This window comes from Periplaneta americana, chromosome 5 (genome assembly GCF_040183065.1).
Source record: "Periplaneta americana isolate PAMFEO1 chromosome 5, P.americana_PAMFEO1_priV1, whole genome shotgun sequence".
NCBI lineage: Eukaryota > Metazoa > Arthropoda > Insecta > Blattodea > Blattidae > Periplaneta > Periplaneta americana.
The window spans coordinates 107312812-107336882 of NC_091121.1; the positions used below are offsets into that span (position 1 = coordinate 107312812).

Consider the following 24071-nt stretch of genomic DNA (forward strand, 5'->3'; position numbering starts at 1 on the left):
TCGATGGTAATTCTCTATGAGACGTGACTGTTGTTAAATATTCTTATCTTTTCTCAACCCTAGGTTCATTCACGTTTGATTCAAAATTTATATCCTCTCTCTGTTTGAAATGGTCCCTCTGTCTAACTGTCCACATCTCACTTTCCTGACGTAAAATTCCTCTGCCCAGATCCATAAAAGTAGTTTTTTCATCGTCGTCGCTGCCACCATCATCCCGATCACTGTCGACGCCATCAGCAGGAGGGTTAAGTACCACTTCTATTTCGTCAGCAGCATGTATACTTGCACATATTTCAGGTTCATCTGCATCTAACACCTCATCTAGCCTTTTATCAATTGTTCTGTATCTTTCCTGTAAAATGGATAAAAGTTCACATAAACGCCCAGCGTTTGATATATCAAACATCAAAGTTTACGTACTCCTCCAGTCCATATTATTCAAATTATTATGAAAAACTATAATAGAACTGAAAGGATACACATTTGCCAACACGTTAAAATAATTAATTAAAATCGAGCATTCAAAATAAACTATTCATAAAATAAAAATCCAACTTACGTGTTATCCATCTTCCGAGCAGACTGGTACTGGAATTTCAACACTCGCAACAACTCCCAAATTAAAATATTTCAGTTTTCCATTGTTACCAATATAGAGGTTGATGATTTATAAGCTAACTGGTGTATCAACAATCGCAATAAAAACAGAATTGCAAATATACAACAATCAAACATCATAAGCTGCATCGTGTTTGTATATCAAACGGTGGGATATAATGGGTTAATACATATATGTTTGCATGTTACCCATGAAAACTGAAAAAATCGCATCTTTCTTGGACTTTTCCTGTCCTCCATAGAGTTCCAGCAGTGTAGTGTTCTAGTGTTCCATTTTTGACTTAACCAGATCACATCCCCTACTCCGATATAATTGTCAATAACAGCACAAACAATTTCCAATGCACCCAACACGAATGGCAACTGTACACCACACAAATTACTTATGTGTAACTCAGGTAAATTTTCTAATGCAAGAGGAACTAGCTCCTGATTCATCAACTACAACATAATCTGACTCAGAACAAACATCAGCCAATAAATAGAAAATTAACTATGACTGAAGAAATAAATATTGAAGAAATAAACACGTAAATAAATAAATAAATAAACAAACAAAAAATAAATAAATAAATAAATAAATAAATAAAGGTAAATAACAGCATTTTAAGTATTTTATGGCAAAAACTATTTTTTTTTCCAATTGAATTATTGTGATTAGTTTACCTGTGTCCACCACCAAGAAGCTGCAAAGCCATTTCAGTAGCAGCCCTTCCCATAAGCTCAGCTTGGCGTTCTTCTGTCACACCTAGTCGTTCAGCAACTGACAGTAATTGGTGACGCAAGTCTGGCATTATACTCGGAATAACTAAACCATCATCTAAGAGCCAACATTAAAATAAACGAATAGAAATAATATAAAGCAAAGTGTTACAATCTGAAAAATGACTTTCAATTGACACGTACTACCACAAAAGTACAAAAGATGAACATCATCATGTTTTACTAAAAATTAATTAAGATTTTTTTCTTTTTAATATCACAATGTAAATTTATTAACTGAAAGCAAGCTTACAAGTGTCCTTCAGTCCGGCAGCAACATTCAACAATATAACTACGCAGCTTCCATCACTATATGTAAGTTTCATACATACTAAAAAGCACTAATTAATGGTTATCATAAAACACAACAGTAATTCCTTTTCGATTGATTCTTTTCATTTTAACATTTGCAGTTACATACGACCTGGTTGATTTACACAACTTGCAACGACCTTCCTTATGGAAGAATATGTTATTAATTTTAGTTACAAGAGTCAACAAATGTCCACGAAAACAAACAGCTATAAACAATACCATTCGTTATACAACATATTGTGACAGCTGCCTCGGGAACCGATCACGCGTCCCACGGAAGGCAGGGAGCGTGAGAAACAGGCGGCGCGCAAGGAGAGAAGGAACTACGAGGGTAAGGGGAGGTGCAGTGTGTCACGAAGCAAGGGGGACGCAAAGCTGCAGGTGCTTCAATGTGCGAGGTGAAGGAGGGAGACGAAACCTCCAGAGCAGAATTGTGCAGAAACAGAAGCTGCGAGTAACAGGTGGAAGACACTCGAAATCGTAATTTCTGGAAACTATGGTTTAGTGATAAATAGGAGACGCCAAGAAGGGGCCAGCCAGTTGTTAGTATTGGACAGCGAGTGAATCAGCAGCACCCAGGAGTCTAGGGTTTGACACACGAGTGAACTTGAGCAGTGTCCAGGCGGAAGCAATGGAGTTGGAAGACTTGAGTTCGAGTCCAGTGGACTGTCCCTGGAAGTCCTGAGTTCGAGTGCAGTGGACTGTCTCTAGAAGTCTTGGGTTCGATATACTGTGAACTTGAGTGAATGAGCTAGAAGAACTAGCCAAGGCAACGAACTGTGAACTGAGAACTGACAGTTCTGTTTTGTAAATAGTGCTTTGTGAACATTAGTTAAGATTAAAAGTACATTGTTGTTCTCAATAATCCAAGTGAATTGTCACTGTCGTCTGTGGAGTGCAATAACGAATACTGTGTTGCTGTGTGGAGTGGAAATCCCATTGTTGACGGGAGTGTTTAAATTCAATTATATAAAGTGATTATTGTTGTGAGAATAAAAATTACATTATTGTTTGAAATAAAAGTCACAATATTAATGGAAACTAATTTCTTCAATGTTGTATTGATACATTTTAAATAACTTATCAATTAACAGAAATTATTTTAATTAATTTTTTTAACGTGTAACTGATTTTAACCTTGACATTGTTTGTACTCTAAGCCTGTAAAGTGTTCATACATTATAACATTCATGCCTAAATGATCTGAAGATGGCAAACATTTGTCGAAAACGTTCATCTATTGTAACAGTCATACACATTATACTAATTTAGTGAATAAATTTTCACTTAGCATTTGATAAGCTATTTTAGATGGCAAACACACAACAAATAATTTCTAAATATTTTTATATTTTATGATAATATTTTTATTTCACATTTTATTGAAGTACCACCCAGCAGTGACTCACATACCACCAGTGATATATGTACCATAGACAGAGAAGAACTGGAATAGTTGTGAACAAACTATAACATCCTCTTTTCCAGAAAAGGGCAAAGTAGCATACCCCTACCAACCATAACAATAACAACTCTAGCTCTCGCACAGACAATGTAACAGTAGTGACTAAACCCTCCGACCTTCGCACAGCAATGGAACAGTAGCAACTACACCCCCACTAAAGAAAAATAGGAATGTTGGGAAGATTCTTAACTTTTGAAAATGTTCTCAAGTTTTCCTGATTCGTGCTACGTTTGGAAGCACGATGAACTTGTGAAACTATGTTTTTCTTATTTCAGCCATGGTTAAGTTTGTAAGCCAACAGATGAAGAGGAAGATTCAATTTCTGACCCTTAGTCTGAAAGGACACTTAAAAAGAAAAGGACCTCGTTATAGAATGAGGAGTAAAATTTTAGAACCAGATGAAGATGGAGCAATATGTTAAAAACTGTTTGCGGCTCATGATTCATAAAGGGTCCAACTTTATTTAAGAAATAGAAATAAATTAACTGCAGATGCGACTGGTGTAAGAATTATCATGGTGAAGAAAATTATCCCTAATAATAATCTCAATAGCTGTCATGTCATAACACTCTATCGACACATGCATAATAACAAACTTCCTTTTGGCCGAATTGACATTTCTCCTGATCTATTGTACGGAAACATTTATGGATATTATCAAAATGATAATCACCACTGAAGAGAACTTGACATAAATCATGTGAAAAAAGACAAATGGAACTAAGTACGAATTTCTGTATGGAAGAAAGACCATGAGTAGACATCTGTCGTCTCCATAGTTTTGATCTAGAGGAAATTTTTTGTTTCACAGTGTTCTTTGTAATATTTAACACAATTTATTTTATAAATGTAGTGTTAGAGTTTGCATATGGTTTCACTATAACTGGAAAGAGCATGAAAAATTGTATAAAAATCCACAGCTATCTAAATTTCGATCTGAGGTCAGATGTCTGCCTCTGATATTAAGCTACTCATATATGTATACACACATGGTAATTCACGAGGATTTACGGTCCCTTAGGTATACAGAGCTTATTTCCAAAGACATTCTGAGCAAAAAAGTCATATAAACATTTGTCCTAATCTCAATATTTTGAGAGTTATACTAATTTGAAATTGTTTATAAAATACCATTACTCTTGAGTTTTAAGGGTAAAAAAATATTACAGATAAAGAATGAACTATTCAGGAGTATCATTTCTTTAATTAGCTAATATTCTGAAGCTAAAAATGTGTTGTAAATTCCATAGTTGCTTCGTACAGAATTTTTTTTCGATTTTTAACTAGAAAATTACATTTTCTTACGCATTTACCACAACAGTTGTTACAAATCACGACACTCTTGTAAATTCTTCAGGACTATACATTAGAATCCATAATTAAACTGTAAAGAATCAAGTTCTTAAAGTCTTGTAACAATTTTTGTGATAAGTGCGTAAGAATGATGTCATTTTTAGTTAAAAATTGAAAAACAAAATCTATACAAAGCAACTGACAACACATTTTTAGCTTCAGAACACTAGTCAATTTAAGGAATGATACTTCTGAATAGTTCATTCTCTAGTTGTAATATTCTTTTACCCTTAAAACTAAATAAAAAATTTATTTTACAAACAACTTCAAATTAGTGTAACTTTGAAAATATTGAAATTAGAACAAATGTTTATATGACATTTTTTGCTCAGAATGTCTTCGGAAGACGATATATATATATATATATATAATGCTGTATATATATATATATATATATATATATATATATATATATATATATATATACAGGGCGTTTCAAAAATACGGGGCATAATTTCAGGTATGTATTTCCCACATGTAGACAATCAAAATAGTTCATTACAACATGTGTCCGGAAATGCTTTATTTCCGAGTTATGGCCTTCACAACATTGAAATTCACCGGAACGTTTTTCTTTCCGCAGGTCGTTGCCGTCAAAGGAGACTTTAAGAGGGCAATCTGACAGTTCATTCCGAGGAGAAGGTTACATTCAGTGTTGTGTAGGCGTTAGACTGTGCGACATGTATTCAAATCAAGAGCTGGCAGGGATACACTTCATGTACGGTAAGGCGGACGGCAATGCTGCGCTGGCTCGTCGTTTGTACCAGGAGAGGTACCCACAGCGACAATGTCCAGATCAGAAGACATTTGTACGTCTCCATTACCGTCTGTGTGAGTATGGAAAATTTAACTCTCCTGGTTTGGGAAGGGGACGACCAAGATCTACAACTCCAGAAGTACAGGAGGAGATTCTGGAGGCTGTGAACATGACTCCTTCTATCAGCACACGAAGGGTAGCGTTGCAAGTCAATGTTCCTCATACGACTGTCTGGAGACTGTTGAAAGAGTATCAATTGTATCCTTATCATTTGCAACGTGTACAGGCCCTGTCACCAGCAGATTACCCTGCACGAGTTAGGTTCTGTCAGTGGTTCTTGCAGCAGTGTGGTGTAAATCCGAACTTTCCTGCCTTAGTATTATTTACAGATGAAGCACAGTTCACACGAGATGGCATAACAAATTTCCACAATCAGCATTATATGGGCGTATGAAAACCCACGTGCAACTGTTCCATCTCATCACCAGGTGCGGTTCTCCCTCAACATGTGGGCTGGTATCATTGGTGATTGATTAGTTGGACCCCATGTACTTGTAAACAGACTTACGGGGCAGGCGTACACAAACTTCCTGGAAAACACCATACCTCATGATTTAGAAGACACTCCACTGATCAATCGTCAACACATTCACTTCTTGCATGATGGCGCTCCTGCACACTTCAGTCGTACAGCTCGCCGGTACTTGGATCGAAGGTTTCCTGATCGATGGATAGGTAGAGGTGGCCCAATTGCTTGGCCTCCATGCTCACCTGATCTGAACCCTCTCGATTTCTACTTGTGGGGCCATTTAAAATCATTGGTTTATTCGTCTCCGGTGCCTGATTTGGAATCCCTTCTGAATCGAATTGTGGCATGTTCTGAGGACATACGCAATACTCCTGGAGTTTGGGATCGTGTTCGCAGGTCAATGAGACATTGATGTGAGGTCTGTATTCAAGCAGGAGGTGGACATTTTGAACATCTTCTGTAATGACAACGACCTGCGGAAAGAAAAATGTTCCAGTGAATTTCAATGTTGTGAAGGCCATAACTCGGAAATGAAGCATTTCCAGACACATGTTGTAATGAACTATTTTGATTGTCTACATGTGGGAAATACATACCTGAAATTATGCCCCGCATTTTTTAAATACCCTGTATATATGAGGAAGTTGCTGGTAAAATATTAATAATTATTCAACAAACTACATAAGTATACGCCAAAGAAATTAAGATACTGCACCTAATAACATTGGACTCTAAACCTTTAACACAGTCTTCTGTAAAATCTTGTATGTGTGGCTTAGAACTATCATTCTCAACCCTTCATATGTGTTGTTGTGAAGACATACATAGACACAATCTTCTTTCAGCCAAAGATTATGAATTATGATATTTATTAGAATGAAATATGATGAAAACCTGATCAGACGACATAGACAATTTTATTGTGTGATATCGATTCCAGATTACAAGAATGAAGAAGATCAGAACTCATTCTTGAACCATAAGAAGATGGCTGATGCTCCCACTATTATTATCATGGCACAATGAGTGCAGGGATTGTATAGAACTGGTTCGAAAATGAAGTCTTAAAACTTTTAGAAGAGATCTCTGCTATTGCATTACCACAGTAGAATCCACAATCCTATACCTACAAACTCCTGGAGAAAAGATTCTAGTTGCTTCTCATGTAGAAATATAAAATTTCAATTATCAATCCCATTTCTATTATTTCCGTTCTCATACAATCAAAGAACAATGACATGTATAAAGAAAAGGAAAAATATGCAGTAGATTGGGCCTAAACGGATGCTTCTTACATGTCTTTGGTGGTTCAGTTGCTTTCATATCATTGTTTCCTAGATCCAATAGAGATAGTATAATCACAAATTAAATAATTAAATACAAAGTAGCATAACAGAATATTAAAAAAATGGCCATTAAGTGAAGTCACAGATTTACTGAAAGGTGTGTATAATGAAATTTCTCCATAACAATGGCAAAATTAAAAAAATATATAGAACCCACCTCTATAATAACATAATCATCTTCATCATTCATAAAATATTGGTACACGACAAAAGATGGGGCAACTGTACAAAATCCGATGTTCAGTACATGTTAAGCTACTTTCAGGCAGAAGGATGGGATGAGGACATTAACGGTTGTTCATCAAGATTTCATCAATCTATAAATGTCATATCTACTGCTAGGAGCTGACGAGAAGAAGAGTGGAAGGAATGCGTGACGTAATACTAGAGTCATAACATTTCTGTCGCATGCATCTTAGTACTACGTGTCCTGAAAATATTCGTCGCGTTTCTAATTTAACATTCTAATGCGAAAGAATTTTTTTACCGTTAACCGTTAACAATAAATTAAGCTATAAGTTATTCTCAAAACATTTAAGTACTTAAATTTAATTTTCGTCCGTTACTTTATTCAGCAATTCCACAATTTAAGAATAATTTAATCTGAAAAAAAAAATTGTTTACACTAATGCAATAATAGTTATAATCAATAAGTTTACAGTGTTATACTTTGTTACATGAGTAACGAATATAATAATTGTGTAACATTATAAACGAGTTTACATTGTACGAGTTTCATATGCTGTTTTTTTTGTACAACAGAATTATAAAAGATATTAATAAAATAAAATAAATATAAATTAATGTAGATTTTATAATAGATGCAAACAATGAATACGTAATCTGTGAAAACAAGAGAACGAAGTTATATTAAACTATTATTAATGTTATTATATTGTAACGATTTTCAGTAACAATAAAGGCTGCTTATAATTCTGGTATACAAAAGAAAATAATTATTTAATTTAACTCACGTGATATGATGAAAGTTGAGCTTCCTTATTCGCTGTCCGACAGTGGACAGGCAAGCTCGGTGTAGTCACTTTTTTCATCCGATTGAGAGTCACTCCAGTCACTAGTATCACTTTTGGCACCCCCAATGCAATTGTGAACTCATCTATAGTGTTTTCTAACAACCCATCCTTTTCCCAGTATTGAGTCTCCAGCTTCCGCACATGATGCAGTACCCTAACCAGTCACTCCCCGTAACTGATGAAAATGCATTCGTTGTTATGTCTCTCAGTACTACCATTGACATTTCTCCAGCAACGTTTTTTTCACGTATCAGGCGTTTTACTTTCGCCCACGCAAGCTCAATCGGACTAAGGTCGCACATATAAGGAGGCAATCTGAGGACATCATGACCATGAAATTTCAAAATTTGATCGATACGAAATGTCTTTTCTGGGCATTTGTGTTTTTCTATTAACATAAAAAGCTCAGTTTTCCTCATTTCTACAGTGAAAGGCACGTTGTTATTCTCCAGCCACGAAATCATTTCTGCTCTTACAGAATTTCTTATTGGTGGTTTGTTTTCTTGAATAGAGTGGTATGGAGCATTATCCATAACAACAACACTTTTTTCTGGCAGATTCGGCAAGAGCTGAGTGTTAACCCAGCGTTCAAAATTTGATGAATTCATCTGGCCGTGGTAATCTCCTGTAGCCCTACCAGCCTGGAAAATTAGTAATGAATTTTCTACGAAACCACTTTCTGAACCAGGATGAACGACTATAAGGCGATTAGTTGAACTTGACTTAGTCAATACTCCTGACTGACTGTCACTCTGCCAACATTTATGGACCGTCAAATTGTTATCTATCCAGGTTTCATCAATATATATTATACGGCGATGTTGCTCCCTGAATCGCCGTATTGCCCTCAGATACATACAACGCCAATCAATAATATGTGGGCATTCAATTAATATTTTCCTCGCATTCTGACATTTTCTCCACTTAATAACCCATATTTTTCAAAACCCTTCTCAAGGAATGTATCCTCCATGGAAAGTTTATTTTTTCTTTTAATGCAGGCAACAGTTTTGGATATGTGGGCACCTGTTTTCTCACTAAATAAAATTCAATAATGGTATCTCGAATTACCCTCTTATCAAAATCGTCCAAATGAACATTTCTTTCCTCTTGGCGTTTTCTGTGTTTCCCTGGAGTAGAAAGGGAAGTCTCACCAGCTCCAGCACCTTCTCTACGAATCTTTGTTAGTGAACTGACTGAAATACCAGTGTAATGAGATATTCGTAAATTTGCTTGTTTCACTTGTGGCTAAGTCTCCCTTGTCATGCTTCTTCATCACAAGCAAGTATAACCCTTCTAATAGTTTCCCGGGCCTCACTGTGTATTGTTTTTCCTTTTTTCCTCTGTGGTTCCATTATAAGATACTCTATACCTATTTAAAATTAACTATATGTCTACTATTATTATCACTAGCTTAGTTATTTTGACGAATAAAACACAATCTTTATAAACACTGCACTGAAAATGAAAGAATTTCAGTAACCGCAACACATAGACGAATAAAACACAATCTTTATAGACAATGTACTGAAAAGAAACAATATCAGTAACCGCAACACATGGATTCATAACACGACTGAGCAAGAGCAGAAGTTTTGTGAATGATTGATACAGTCCAATGCTTAGTGTCACGTGCAGGGGGGATTCACAGCGATAACAGCGTCCCTCTCCTCAGGCCCCGTTCTTTTTCTCGTCAGCTCCTAGCAGTAATTGAAAACATGGTAACCATTGAATTTTGATGAAAACTTAACAAAAGCTATATCAAATTCTTACCAGTTACATATTCTTTCAATCCAGGTGCAGGTACTACCACCTGTCTGTACATTGCGGGAGTACTTGCAATCACATTCTCATCATGACGATATTTTTGTGATCGCCTGCTTGCATCTGCATGCCGAACAATATCTGGTCTTTGTGCATTGATCTCATCATACACTGCCTGTAAATCAAATGGTTTATGTTTTAATCAAATATAAGAACATCCATAGCATTTAGTATTAATTGGTAGTTCATCGAATCATTCTTGCACACATGGAGAGTTTGCATTCAATTGGCAGCAGAATTACACTTGGATGGCGAGAAACATGTTAAGTGGATGGGCTCACTGATTAATTTCAAGAAATACACAAAGACTGAAATACTGTTGTCCCCCCAACTAAACTAACCCAACTTTCCAACTGACACAAGAGTGCAGCATAAATATTTACACGAATATTCAAAATTATAAGAACAAAAATGCAAATACCAGTAATAAAAATTACTACAGAAGAAAGCTTCATCTTGATTCTATGATGACAGTGATGAAATTATAATTAGCAGTTAAATCGTTCTAACTGAGGTTAGATGTTAATATAGCCTACACAATAAAGTCTTCAAACCTGAATATTGCTGTAAATAGAAAATGTTATATTTAAATTTTCATTTGCACAATTTACGTTACATTCAAGTGAAGCTTTACGTTCATAATAACCTCAAATAAATTATTTTGCATATCCCTCATTCCAGCCACAGACTTGCATGCCACTTGGAGTTTCTCACCAGTAGTGGGCAGTATAACGTATTTCCGGGAGTGCAAACAAAAGGACAATAACAATAGTGACAATTTAAGACTTTCTCGGGACAATTTCACAACAGTACTAAAGAATAAGTGTTATTACTAGGGATACTGTAAAATGGTGAATAAAATACATCGAAGTTGGTAAATAAAACTACTGTAATTCGTGAAAATTATCATTTATTTAAATCTGTAAACCATTAAAAAAAAAGTCAGTATTTAAAATGTAAATCGTGAATAAAAAGTTTGAATTTAAACATGAAAATCACTTTATTGATCATTGCATTCAGTAGAACATCAGTGATTTGATTGTCATTAGCATGGCATGGTTCCATTCAAAATTTAAGCCACAGAGAATTTATCACTTTTTGCCACCTGACAAACCACTATTAACAATAATATCGTCATTTGCAATAGCAGCAGTCTCATACAAGGTCAGCAGAAACAATTAGACGATTAGGTGGCATGCCGAAACATGTCATTCAGTAGCCTTCAGTAAGATGAAACGTTGGTCAGAAGAGCACAGGATATTTGTGGAATTGTTTTTCAAAAACAACGATTCCACGACGATTACACAAACGTGTCTTTAGACATTTTGAAATTGGAAGAAATGGAAAGGTTCCTACATGCCAAACAATATTGAATTAAGTCAGTTTAAAACTACTGCTTCTTAGAATGTAGGCTTTCACGGCCGGCATCACGTGTACCACGCCACTGTGCATTTCTGGGCCAATGCTACAAGAAAAAGTCAAGGAATTGCACCAGAAAATGAAATTGAAAGGTGAGTGTGGATTTTTCGTTGGGTGGCTTAATAGATTCAAAGAAAGATGTGAAATCCGAAAACTAGACGTGTCTGGTGAACAAAGGAGTGCTGACGAAGTTTTCGCAGATCAGTTTATTAATCAGTTCCAAAAAATTGTGCCAGAGTAATGTTAGTGTGGAACAAATATGTAATGCCAACGAGACTGATTTATTATGGAGGTGACTTCCTACAACAACACTGGCGTGTGTGATGGAAACCTCGTCCAAGGGCTTCAAATAAAACAAGGATCAAGTAACTGTTACGGTATGCGGAATTGCTGCAGGTACACACAAAGTGACATTGACAGTGGTGGAAAAATATCGAAATCCAAGGTGCTTCAAAAACGTAAAGAATCTCCCTGTCCATTATCAGGCACAAAAGAATGTATGAATGGATTACCAAAGTCTGGGCAGTCAGTGTTGCCACATTAGAAAGTTCGCACGAATTTCATGTTCAGTGAATATTCAAACCGAAAATTAGTGTATTTTTGTGTTAAGTAATGTGTTTTAATAAAGAAAATCCATACAGTTTTATGTTATTTAGTTATAATCAAGTGACTGAGAAATAAGCTTCATATGACTGCAATTTCAACAAGTTGGCATCATAAAATACGAACAGGTAATTTTTTTTATCAATACTTATTCAATTATATGGCAAAATCTCGTATCCAGAACTTGCCTGGTCCCATTGGTGTCGGTTAAGAGGGATTCTACTGTACATCCGAGAAGAATTCTAGAGAATGTGCTGCGTAAAGTCATGGACAGTGTTAGACAACGTGCAGAGATCTGCCTGGCACTGAATGGAGCTCACCTGAGTGACATTATATCCAAAAAGTGACTTTGGACAATTAGGCTTTCCAATGTAGTTTACCACAGTGTAGCTAGTGATAGTTTAATTTGCTATTAAAGTGTTCTTTTTCAAGTTAATAATCATCTAAATGTTCCCACCCCACCTTGTATAATAGAAAGTCATTACCAAAGTTTAAATATGACAGTTAACCAAACCAATTTACTTTAAATGTTGCATGTACGAAATACGAGCTATAAATTAATACTACAGAACTAAAAATAACTCTGAAATTTAGTAAAATACATTTCAATATAAAATTACCTCGTCTTATTTTATTACAATGAGATGTTATTTTATTCTCTCTAACAAAACTAAAGATACACATTTATTATTTCTTTTTAATAATGAACTTCTGCTTTACAATGTATGTCGAATTGAGATTGGTATAACAAATAATACACAAGAACAGAACAACCTAATTGTTCAACTAAATGTACTGTATCAATAGTCCACTGACCTGTTTATTAAATAAAGCTAAATTCTTTTCAAAATCAAAATCTTGATCCAAGATATTATCTATTGGTGTTCCAAAACAAGCTTCATCTTTTTCAGATAATCTCTGCCGCAGTCTATCTTTCTTACTTGGAGTTCGGTTCACATCACAAACTAGAGACAAATTAAAATCTCATATTATGTAAAAGTAATGGGAATGAAATAGAAATAAGATACAATACTTCTAAGAGCTTCTCTTATCTTTCAAGTACTTCTCCATTACTTTACTTAATATTTCAAATGTCAGGTCATGCCCTGTAACTATGAATACTAGCTGTCACAAAACAAAATACACATTTTTGTAATACATATTTAAGTATATGTGAAATATGCAACTTAATTAGTTATTACATCTATACTAATAATAAATCTGTAGCCGAAATTTTTCTGGTAATTTTCGATTTTCCAAAAGTAATTGGTCCTAACATATATAATTAACCACCCTGAAACCGAAAATCGCTTTTTTGAAATTTTTGTTTGTATGTCTGTCTGCCTGTCTGGATATTTGTTACCTTTTCACGCGATAATGGCTGGATGGATTTCGATGAAAATTGGAATATAAATTAAGTTCGTTGTAACTTGGATTTTAGGCTATATGGCATTCAAAATACTTTATTTAAAAGGGGGGTTATAAGGGGCCCTGAATTAAATAAACCGAAATATCTCGCTTATTATTGATTTTTGTGAAAAATGTTACATAACAAAAGTTTCTTTAAAAATGATTTCCGATAAGTTTTATCCCACGCAAAATTTTGATAGGACTGATATTTAAGGATATACAAGAGTTTTAAAATAACAATACAATACATTTCCACCGCCGCCTCAGATTATAGTGTCGTTGTTCCGTAACTTCTATGTGCAAAATATTAAATTTTTTAGTAGGAAGAAAAACAAATTTATTCATTCTATGGCAGTAGTGCATAGGAGATCGTGAATTCTTACATTTTCGAAAGAAAGAAATATAATTAAGTTATATAGGCTATAGTAGATTGTATTATTTGCTGCATCACTATTTAAGTTATTTAATAGAGCAAAAATCTGAAAATCGATATGTGACATAGGAGTTATTGCAGGAACGACAACAATGGCTATTTAAGGCAGCCTTGACGTTTATCAATATTAATATACAGACAATATTTTGTGTGTTTGTATGAAGTAATCTCAGAAGCTAATTAATCTTCATTATTTGAAATTTGTAGTTTCTCTAGATGGATGTAATGCTACAAATGAGGACTGAGGTAAGATGAAAATAAATCTGTACGCATAGAAAACTTGATATTCTGTCGAAATATTGTATAACTTGATTATTGCAACTTTATTTGGTCCACATAAAATACTCTAATTTTATACACTCATTTTACCATAGAAATCACTGGAGCTGAGTTATTTTACAAGGTGTCATGAAATAGCGTTCCTGCACTCTACCCATATTAGTTTCCTATGTTTCTTAAAATAATATTTATGTAGGGTAGGCCTACCTCATTTTTTTTTATTTGCATAAACAATGGTATACAACCGAGCGAGTTGGCTCAGGTGGTAGCATTTGAGACACGCATTCGGGGGTCCCGGGTTCAAACCCCGTGACCGACCAATCTGACTGAGGTTTTTCATGATTTCCCTTAGTCATTAAGGCAAATGCTGGATTGGAAAGATACATTCCATTATTCATCACCGCCTCAATTACCAATACCAAAAACATTAATCAAAATCTATAATCAGTTACATGAACACAAGCCATCTACAACACACAATAGAAACAGGAACTCAACAAGAGTAAAAACAGCCTGCTGATATACCCACACATTCTAAACATGCGACATGACCACAGATGTTAAGGCATGAATAAAATAAACTTAAAAAAAAAAAAAAAAAAAAAAAAGATGCACAGTAAGATTAACATAAAAATGATCTTCGTACACAATCAACTCCATTAATTTGGAGTGATTTATTAAAGGATGCATTCAAGACTAACTTAGAAAAATGTTAAACGAATTGTATTTGCACCAAATGAGTGGTCTCTGGACCAAAATGATAGCATTTTAATTATTTAAATACAATTTAAATTAAGTAACATATTAAACGATTTATTCTTCTATCAAACACGAATGTTCCCTGAACCCAATGTTCTATTTTAATTATGTAATTACTTTATATTTATTTCTAATAAGTGCAGCGGAGCGCACGGGTACAGCTAGTACTTAATATAGAGACCATTTGGTATACGTATACTGTCTTCTGTAGGTTTCCGTGGTGAATCTCTCAGTTGTGACCCTTTACTGGAAACCAAGCTTTCACTAACAGAACGACCAGCACGCTTTGCAACTGGTCTTGTAACAGCTACTGTACTAGAAGAGGAAGCAGTTACAGTATCTGGTGCTGTGTCAATAATGGCAAGATTTGTTATATCTGCACCTCTGAAACAAACAAAATACAAATTCACATACTGAATCATCTAAAAAAAAAAGCCAATGATAATGTTAAACTTATTAAATTAACAACTTACACAGCTTAATTGCATTAAATAATGAAACTGTTATGGTAATTATTTTATCTCAGTGACTAGTTTCTACAAATTTGAAAATTTCTATAATAGTACATTATGCAACGAGCCTATAATGATAGTAATTAAGACGCAAGTATGTTTGTTTATGAAACGAGCGCAAGCGAGTTTCATAATTTTCATACGAGCATCTTAATTACCATTATAGGCAAGTTTCATACGACTTTTTATGCTCGACCATATTTCTAACTTGAAATTATTCAGACATATTCATTTTATTTGTATCTGACAGAAGATCGGAAGTGACCTTGTTCATAGCTCGTGAATTGTGAGATATGCGCAGACGCGAAAGTATTGATTTTTTCCGAGGAACAATAATGTCATTGACCTTGATGTAATGCAGAGAATGTATAACCTGGAAATTGATTTAGAATTGAAAAACGAGATGACAAATTGAATTTATTTGAATATTATTTACAATTAACGCTAATTATTATAGTAACAGAACATAACCTTCTGCGACAGTATTGCATTTCCAGCCTCCGTAATGTTTCCCTCGTCTTTCGATTGCATATCCGAGAATAATCGAAAACCTGAACTTTAATGAATAGGTGTACTTTAATGACATGCATTAAAGGACTGCTACCAGGTGTATAATTACTACATTTCGGCATGGTTGAGCATAAAAGTTGTTAATTTAACAAGTGTAGCATTATCATTAGTGATATGTAAGTATTAAAACAGTGTAAGCAAGAATTGATAAATATTATTAAATTTCAGTTTTAGCTTTGGAATATAATCTGAAAATACATAAATACAGTAGAAAGTTATTTTACTTCATATCATGTCTTTGCTAAGAGAAATCAAATTAGTTTTTTAGACTTTACATATGGTTATCAGTAGAATGGTTAATGTTGCTTTGCAAAGGATGGCTCAATTGCAGATAACATATTCTTAAGTCGAAAGTCTACCTCAACATTAAATTTACTTCTATAATTAAATAGCTAAGCAGAAAACCTTGCAAACGACATTTTACTTCCTCTTGCAATGTTTTAATATAAACATGTTGCATATACTCTGTACTTTATATTTTAATGAACTCTGTTAGTTGGAAATGAAAATAGAACCTTCAATTTAGGCTGTAGAACTTACAGGGGAGTGGAGTAATAGTCAGCGCGTCTGGCCAGGAAACCAGGTGGCCTGGGTTCGAATTCCAGTCGGGGCAAGTTTCCTGGTTGAGGTTTTTTCCGGGGTTTTCCCTCAACCCAATAAGAGCAAATGCTGGGTAACTTTCGGTGCTGGATCCTGGACTCATTTCACTGGCATTATCACCTTCATTTCATTCAGACGCTAAATAACCTCAGATGTTGATACAGCGTCGTAAAATAACCCAATAAAATAAATAAAACTTAAAAGGTTGGAAGATATGAGAGGTAAAGACCTTTGGGGAGGCCAAGAAATAGAACAGCACCATTCACCTCTAGTCCATGGTCCAATTCCGATGCTGATGTGCAAACTGTAATCACACTGTCCAGTGCCGGAAGTGAGCTGTGGAGAAAACGCATGCCTTCTTCAGGTCAAACTAGCTTCCCAGAGTCTTTGTCCGACATTCCTTTCACTCACAGTAACCTTCCTTACTGTTTCAAGACGATTTCTGGCCTGGAATGCTGTTGTGTGGAGATATCATAAGACATGGACAACCAGAAACCTATCTATCCCTGGTGGATGTAGACCTACAATGGCCTGATTCCGGTCGTTTGTGGTAGAAACCCAGGTCACATAATCGCCATAGGGCATGTTGGATGCTTCCAAAAGACACACCGATGGCATAGCCACAAAATGAAGGATTCTCAACCCTCAACCAATGCCACAGCTCTCACAATGTGTTCTTGAATAAGAGGCATCTTTACTTATGAAATTCACAACAAAAACTGATCATAAATGTTCATTTATGACAGAAAATGTGCCACACACTGATAATTCACCAATAGCAGCCACCGCACAATTGTAAAAGTTGAAAGGTTTTATTGAGGGTCCATGTTGTAAAACCATAAAGCACACAGCCTGACACTTATGTGTAGAAATTTGTTCATGAGGTGCATTTTGTATTTTTTTTACGGAAGTGTGAATACATCTTTCCTTAGTCATAAAACCTACTCAATTTAATAATACTTTCTCTAAATTGTTTGTTTATTGACAACAATTAGATATTTACGAAGTGAGCCACATTTTTGCTGGTCAGTGTATATTACATTTAAATGGTGATCCATCTCCTTGTAACAACTGATGTGCACAATATGGCGATGACACATCCATTCATTACTATGAACAAGATGAATAGTTCCAGCATATAACTTACTAATACTGTACTGTACTATAAACTAGTCAGTAGACATTCTTTGCACCAGTGAAAGAAATAATTGTGCAATGAAAGTGTAATTCTCATACACTGCAACTGTAGTTTTCTATCAGTTAATAAAAATCATAACACTCCAACGTGCATAACATATTTAAAAACGAGGAAGGAAAAATTTAGGCCTGCTTGAAAATGCTTAATTATAAATTAAGAAAATGGAATACCGGTAGGCCTATAATATCTTGTCATTGCCATTATCATTATGCTTATTATTATTATCACCACCATCATCCTTCCATGTGTTGGGCCTAATGGCCTGTTACAGTTTCTTGCCAATGTTTTAATGGTCTGACCAATGGCCAGGAGACAATTCAACATTTGGCTTGGAATTCTAGTTCATGGCATTCTGTTTACATTTTTTTATTATTACAATTATTATTAAATGAAAAAGATACGGTTTTCTTTACTATGACGTTACCACATTAAGGTACAGACCCAGAAACAAAATCTGGGTTATCTGAATGTATTTACATTCTTGGGTCCTAGACGAGTCATAGATATCGTAAAGAAAAAAAATTGAGTGCTGACGCAAATTTCAGACCCAAAATAAGGGTCAAAAGTTTCTGTAAAAGTGGGAGCCAGTGGAGATATATGGGCAGGAGGGATCACTCCGAGTTGAAAGGAGTAGACGGCAATGAAGAGCAGCACATACATGTCATTTCCATGCGTTTCTTTACCGATCACAGAGAGTGCCAATAATTTATTTTGTGTGCACAAGGTTGGAATTTTAAAGTAAGAGGGGAAAGGAAAGAATCCGTGTTCTGAAATTTATCCGTGATGGGATGCAAGCGAGACTGAACAAGCCTTACCCCCTCCACTCCTAACCACCCGTAGAACTAGTTTCGCCATGCCAGCTTATATCTACAGGTCTTACACAGGGGGGTGCAACTTGATTTGAGTTATTTACAACGTGAACTGAGAGACATCTACCGACATTGGTAAGCAATAAGTCCTCGTTCCTTCAATAATTCCTCAATAGATGGCAAACAAATCAACAAATCGAATTCTGCGTCGATGTTTTGCGTACCGGTATGTGTTTTCATTCCTATTTCAACGTGTTTTAGGTAATATTACTCAGAAGTTTTGTGCTACACGTGTTTTCTTCTATTGAGGTAAGATGATATTTACGTACTTATTTTGCATTGGAGATCTGAGATTATAAATGAAACATAATGAGCACTTATTGTGTTATTTATGTATTTGTGTCTTTTGTTAACGTGTGTTACATGTGTTCACCTATGCTATTCTGAGAAGGAGGTGATATTTAGTACTTATTATTTTACAAATGGAGATTTATTTGCTGAAATTATAACTATAAGTGAATAATTATTGTGATGTAGTTTTAACACATTGTGATTGAAGTTATTGTGAGGTGACATGATTGATACGTTTCAAGCAAACAATGCAAGAATTAAACACATAATATGTTTAATTAACTTAATTGATTGATTAACATAATATGTATTTATTATTTAATTACTTATTAGGGATGTAAGAAAAATCACTGTAGTATTGTCTGTCATTCCAGCATGTCCCAGAAAACCTGGGTAAAAACTTGCTCTGTGCCTGGTTGTCTGGGGTCAAATAGAAGGGATTCGGACTTACCATTTTTCCACTTCCCGAAAAATGTTGAGGTTAGTAATATTGATTACTTAATCTATATTCCTTTAAATTACTCTGGTATTTGTACCTACAGAGAGTAATACAGCAATGTTTTTTTAGGCGAGTCCATTTTTATATGCTAAAACCTAACCTAACATTTAAGCACGTGATTAGCTGTGCAATATTGCAGTAGCCAAACATGTTTTGTAATAATAACAATATCAGTACTAGTTGCCCAGATCAGCTACACCAAATAAAGTGCAATCTTCTATTGCTTCACAGGTTTCTGTGAGATTTATACAGTATAATGTAAAATACGTGGTTTTATTTTGCAGCCACAAATACTTTCAGCATAAAAATCGTTTAATGCTTACCTGTACGGTATATTCTAATGCACTGTTATAGCCCGTCTCTCCACTTCTTACAAGTATAACACTAGAGAGTTTAAGAACGCAATACTAGAGAAATAGACAATTCCCTAGTAACCTAATTAAGTTTGGCCTCTCACATGTTATGTTGGTAATAAATTAGTAACATTGTAACAAATACGGGAGGAGCTACAACAATACATAAGTATAAAGAGATGTCATAGGATTTTTATTTTGAAATTATTTGTGCGTGGAAACTAAAATCACATGTTTATGACTATATAAATCACACAGAATCCAGTGAAACAAGAGGAAACTGTGTCTCTTTTGGTGTAGCTTTTCAGGAAAAATACCATATTAAATATAAAAATGGATCAAAAGAAAAGGTTCTTATTTAGTACTGTCACTAGACAACTCTACTTGAAATGAAAGTATCTGAGAATGCGCAACAGTCTTTTTGCATTTGCATGTACAAACTTGGACTACTCCTGTTTCACAAATTGTTGTTGAAAACAAAGCCGGCATTGTCAAAAATGCCTAGAAATTTTACAAAGTAACTACCTAATTGCATATTTTGCTAGTTACATAATCATAGACCTAGAAAGAGACTCGATCTGTATGATATACGAGCTTAGAGTTTCGAACAGTATCATAAAATTCGTAGAATATACAATAGACCCAAGGTTGTATGATACTAGAGTAGGCCTATTCTATTTACTGGTAATTCTAATTAATACTTCTACATTTTACAGGGCTGTACATTGGGCAGAAAGTATAGGTGTAACCTATACCGAACATACTGCTACGACACTGTTCAACAGAGTAGTATGCAGTCGTCACTTTTCAGAGACTGATTTTAAAACAAAAGAGAGAAAAGGTCTCAACTGGTCAGCAGTTCCATCTTTGGATGGATCAATCACAAGCGCACATTCAGACTCACAATCGAATTACCCTTCATCCGCACAACTTTCTTATCCTTCATCCATTCTATCAACTACACGACTTTTACCAGAAAATGAACTTACCCAATTGTCTCCTCAAAAAGACCTCAAATTCCTACAACCCTTAAAAACCTATCAAAGAAAGTCCACAGGCCTGTGTCCCTCCTCCTTTGCCAAAGAACACATTCCAGTCCCACCAACACCAGACATATATTACTGTTTTCATATAGCATGTCATTATATCAGTTTGTTTTCTAGTGAAATTACAGAAGTAGCACATAAATAAACATTCTTCGACATAAATATCTCATTTCCTCACAATAAACATTGTACTTTGCTGAGAAAAATGTGTTAAAATGGTTTATAATCTTGAACACTTGCATAGTATACGAATTTAAACAATTTTTACTTAGGCAAATGGCAATGTACTGCGTATTTCTGATATTAATAGAAGTATGTAAATGTAAAAGAATCACTACGGAGACTCACAGAGTGTGCCCTGTTAGTGCATGAATAAAGTGGCTTTTAAAAGCCAGACGAATGCATAATAATAGTAATAATGATCACTGAGAGTTGTTCCTTATTATTTTGATAATTTAGTAATAATACCTGTACAATATATTTTGTGTTCTTTGTGCTTCTTCCACATTCTTTTATGTTACTTTACAAATAAATATTTCTGGAACACTATTGTGTCTATTGTGTTCATTTGTAACTATGCTTGCTCTGCTCGATCCATATTTGTGCTGTAGAGGAGGAGGCGGCGGCTGTGTGAAATATGAGGGTAGTATGGATGTGTGGAGGGAGATGAGTGAAATTTTGGTTAGGTTTCGAGAAAAATGCAATTTGCAGAATTAAAATTATCCGTGACTTTTCATTTTTATGTGGGGCAAGTTTATAACCATCATCTTTCTCAAAATTCATGGTTTAGTTTAGTTTCACAATTACAAACAGATTTTTGTGATGGTAGTCATTCTCGCATTTTACTTTTACTCCATTTCCTGATTCAAATAATATAAGCTTCAACAGATTTCATGCTAAAAAGTTGACATTTTTACAGCATATTCTGACAAGTATGGTTAACAAAACTGCTGAGACTTTTTTGGGTAAAGTAAATATTTTCAAAATTAATATGTGAAATATTTAGTCAGACACAAAAATTGAATTAAAGATTTTTAACTCTCTGCATTCGAAATTCAAATTATGGATCTGCTGTTAAATTATATGCATCATAGACATATGCATGTCCATTTTTTTGTCAGTCCAGTAACATATTTTGTGGGAATAGATATGTTTTAAAATAGGTGAAAATAAAATAATAATAAACTCTAAAGTTTTCACCTGGTACTGCTGGAACTTACGGACATTAATACTAATAACAAGAGGTTCCTGAATACAGAAATTAAGTCGCTAGCTTAAAAAATGGAGAAGGAAATTTAAATCCCTAAAAGTTCCCTTTCCATTCCTTCCCAAACTGAAATACCAAGCTGAGAACTATTGATTGTTGTTACAGGCAGGTGAGCTGGGAAAGGAGGATAAAATTATGATCAAAATGCAATATAAATAGTTCTGTACATTGTAGTGATTTTTTTTCAAATAGACCTTCGCCTTTTACAAGATATATATATGCAATATTGTATATTATACAATAAAAAAAAAAAATAATAAAATTTGCATTCAAACATTTCCACCAAAAGTGAAATGTTTTAAAAGAAATAATTCATTCTGTACTAGTAAATAGAATGGCTTGGTATAGTAGTGAACGTAGTTACCGACACAGCAGTAGAGGTGGGTGGAAAAAATGCTGTTACCGTTTTGTTTACAAAAGACTACAGATGGCTCTACGGTCGTCCTGGCAGCCTATGTTGGCATTGTTTTAGCATTGAGCTGCATATCTATCTGTTATTTGTCTATGGTCTTACATGACTAGTGGTTTACATAGCTTACGTGCTATAAATTTACACTGCCGCGCTCGCGCAACAAATCAAAGTCATATAGATTACTGACTTTTACCATACAAATTCATGTACATATCAACAAAGTTCTACAATAAGTAAACTCACCCAAGAACAATTTGTGGAATCTGTTGTGGAACACCATTCTTGAATGCTTTTTTTAATGTTATTGTCTGTTCTTTTTGATCTACATTACAAATTTGTCCCTGATAAGAACCTAAATCATTCCTACACGTGATAGAGACAGTGTAACCAACAAACTGGTCAGCCATGAATATAGATTAAACAATAATTCGAATTAAATCAGTAATACCAAACACAAACCAATACACCTTCACTTCACTTGGGTTCTCTCCTTACACCAAAGACTCTGTTAACTCTTTTATATTTTTGACAATGTTTCACATATTCATTTTGTGACAGCAGTACGCAATACATACTTAACTTCGTGTTTATTTCTTGACGCTGTTGCCAACAACTGTGGTAACTCTAAAGTCCACTGGCGTCTTGCAAAAGGGTCTCAATCTCCGCTTCAAAACTTTCTGTATTCACCACCGGAGCGCAACATGCACAAAGAAATTAGCAGGAAATTCAAAAGACTTCTCTGCACCTTCCCGTTATATTAATATTGAAATTGGGGCAAAATCCCTGCTTTCACAGACCAATAGGAGATCGATGACGCGATGGCAATACCAAATACCTTACTACTTCAAAATATTAATTTAATCGGCGGCTACTGTCCCCGATACTTCCGTTTTTTTATCCCACCTTACACCACTCCACTGCATTCCCTTTCTACTTCTTCACATATTTTCCTTCATTTTTCTCTTTCTCCCTTTACCTATTTAATTTCACGAACTACTTTATATCAAATTGGAATACGTGACTTATCTTTACATTTTACATACACCGGGATTTGATCATAGGACGTTTAGTTTTATAAACAATTATCATAGCCACTACGCTACAAATTCGTTGATGAATACATACGCACAATTAACAAATACTTCAAAAGTATTAGGCCTAAACGTATTACTTCATTATGATATAATATAACCAGGGCTGGGCAGTATTTGAAATACGTAATTGAAATACATTTGTATTTTGTAATTTGTAAGGATTTTCAAAAGTATTTTTTATTTAAATACATAAAATTGATGTATTTTGTATTTCAAATACTCAAAATACTTTTTTCTTCTTCTTGTCCTTCAAGTTTTGGACTCGGATTTGAAGAATGAACTTTTGTCTTATTTGCCTACCCATTTCAGATGTGCTAGCCATACACTTAGTTTTCTTGCCACAACTGATTCCCTTAATGCCATAAAGAAATTTCCAACAGCATCAAGGATCCATCAACCAACACTCGCTAAATGTTCAGCATTATGGAATGCGTCTAAGAGACCCAAATCCTCA

At 34.7% G+C, this 24071-nt stretch overlaps 1 protein-coding gene and 1 long non-coding RNA gene across 3 annotated transcripts in view; one reads left to right on the forward strand and one right to left on the reverse strand.

The window, feature by feature from the left end:
- The window catches only part of Edc3 (Enhancer of mRNA-decapping protein 3), a 42943-nt gene extending 19801 nt beyond the window's left edge, over positions 1 to 23142 (reverse strand). Inside the window, exons 1-5 of one of the 2 annotated variants that reach the window (XM_069826385.1) lie at positions 22767 to 23142; positions 15106 to 15290; positions 12842 to 12990; positions 9953 to 10118; positions 1285 to 1438 (exon numbers count right to left, since the gene is read on the reverse strand). In XM_069826385.1, coding sequence (XP_069682486.1) covers positions 1285 to 1438; positions 9953 to 10118; positions 12842 to 12990; positions 15106 to 15290; positions 22767 to 22930 — 818 coding nt within the window. In that variant the 5' untranslated portion in view covers positions 22931 to 23142. Of the gene's footprint in view, positions 1 to 1284; positions 1439 to 9952; positions 10119 to 12841; positions 12991 to 15087; positions 15291 to 22766 lie in introns of both variants that reach the window. The other variant, XM_069826384.1, reaches the window with a different exon arrangement.
- LOC138700073 (uncharacterized) lies at positions 18483 to 21116 on the forward strand. Its single transcript, XR_011332172.1, has 3 exons — positions 18483 to 18904; positions 19321 to 19426; positions 20515 to 21116. It is a non-coding gene; the product is annotated as an uncharacterized lncRNA (long non-coding RNA).
- Positions 23143 to 24071: the final 929 nt, after the last annotated feature.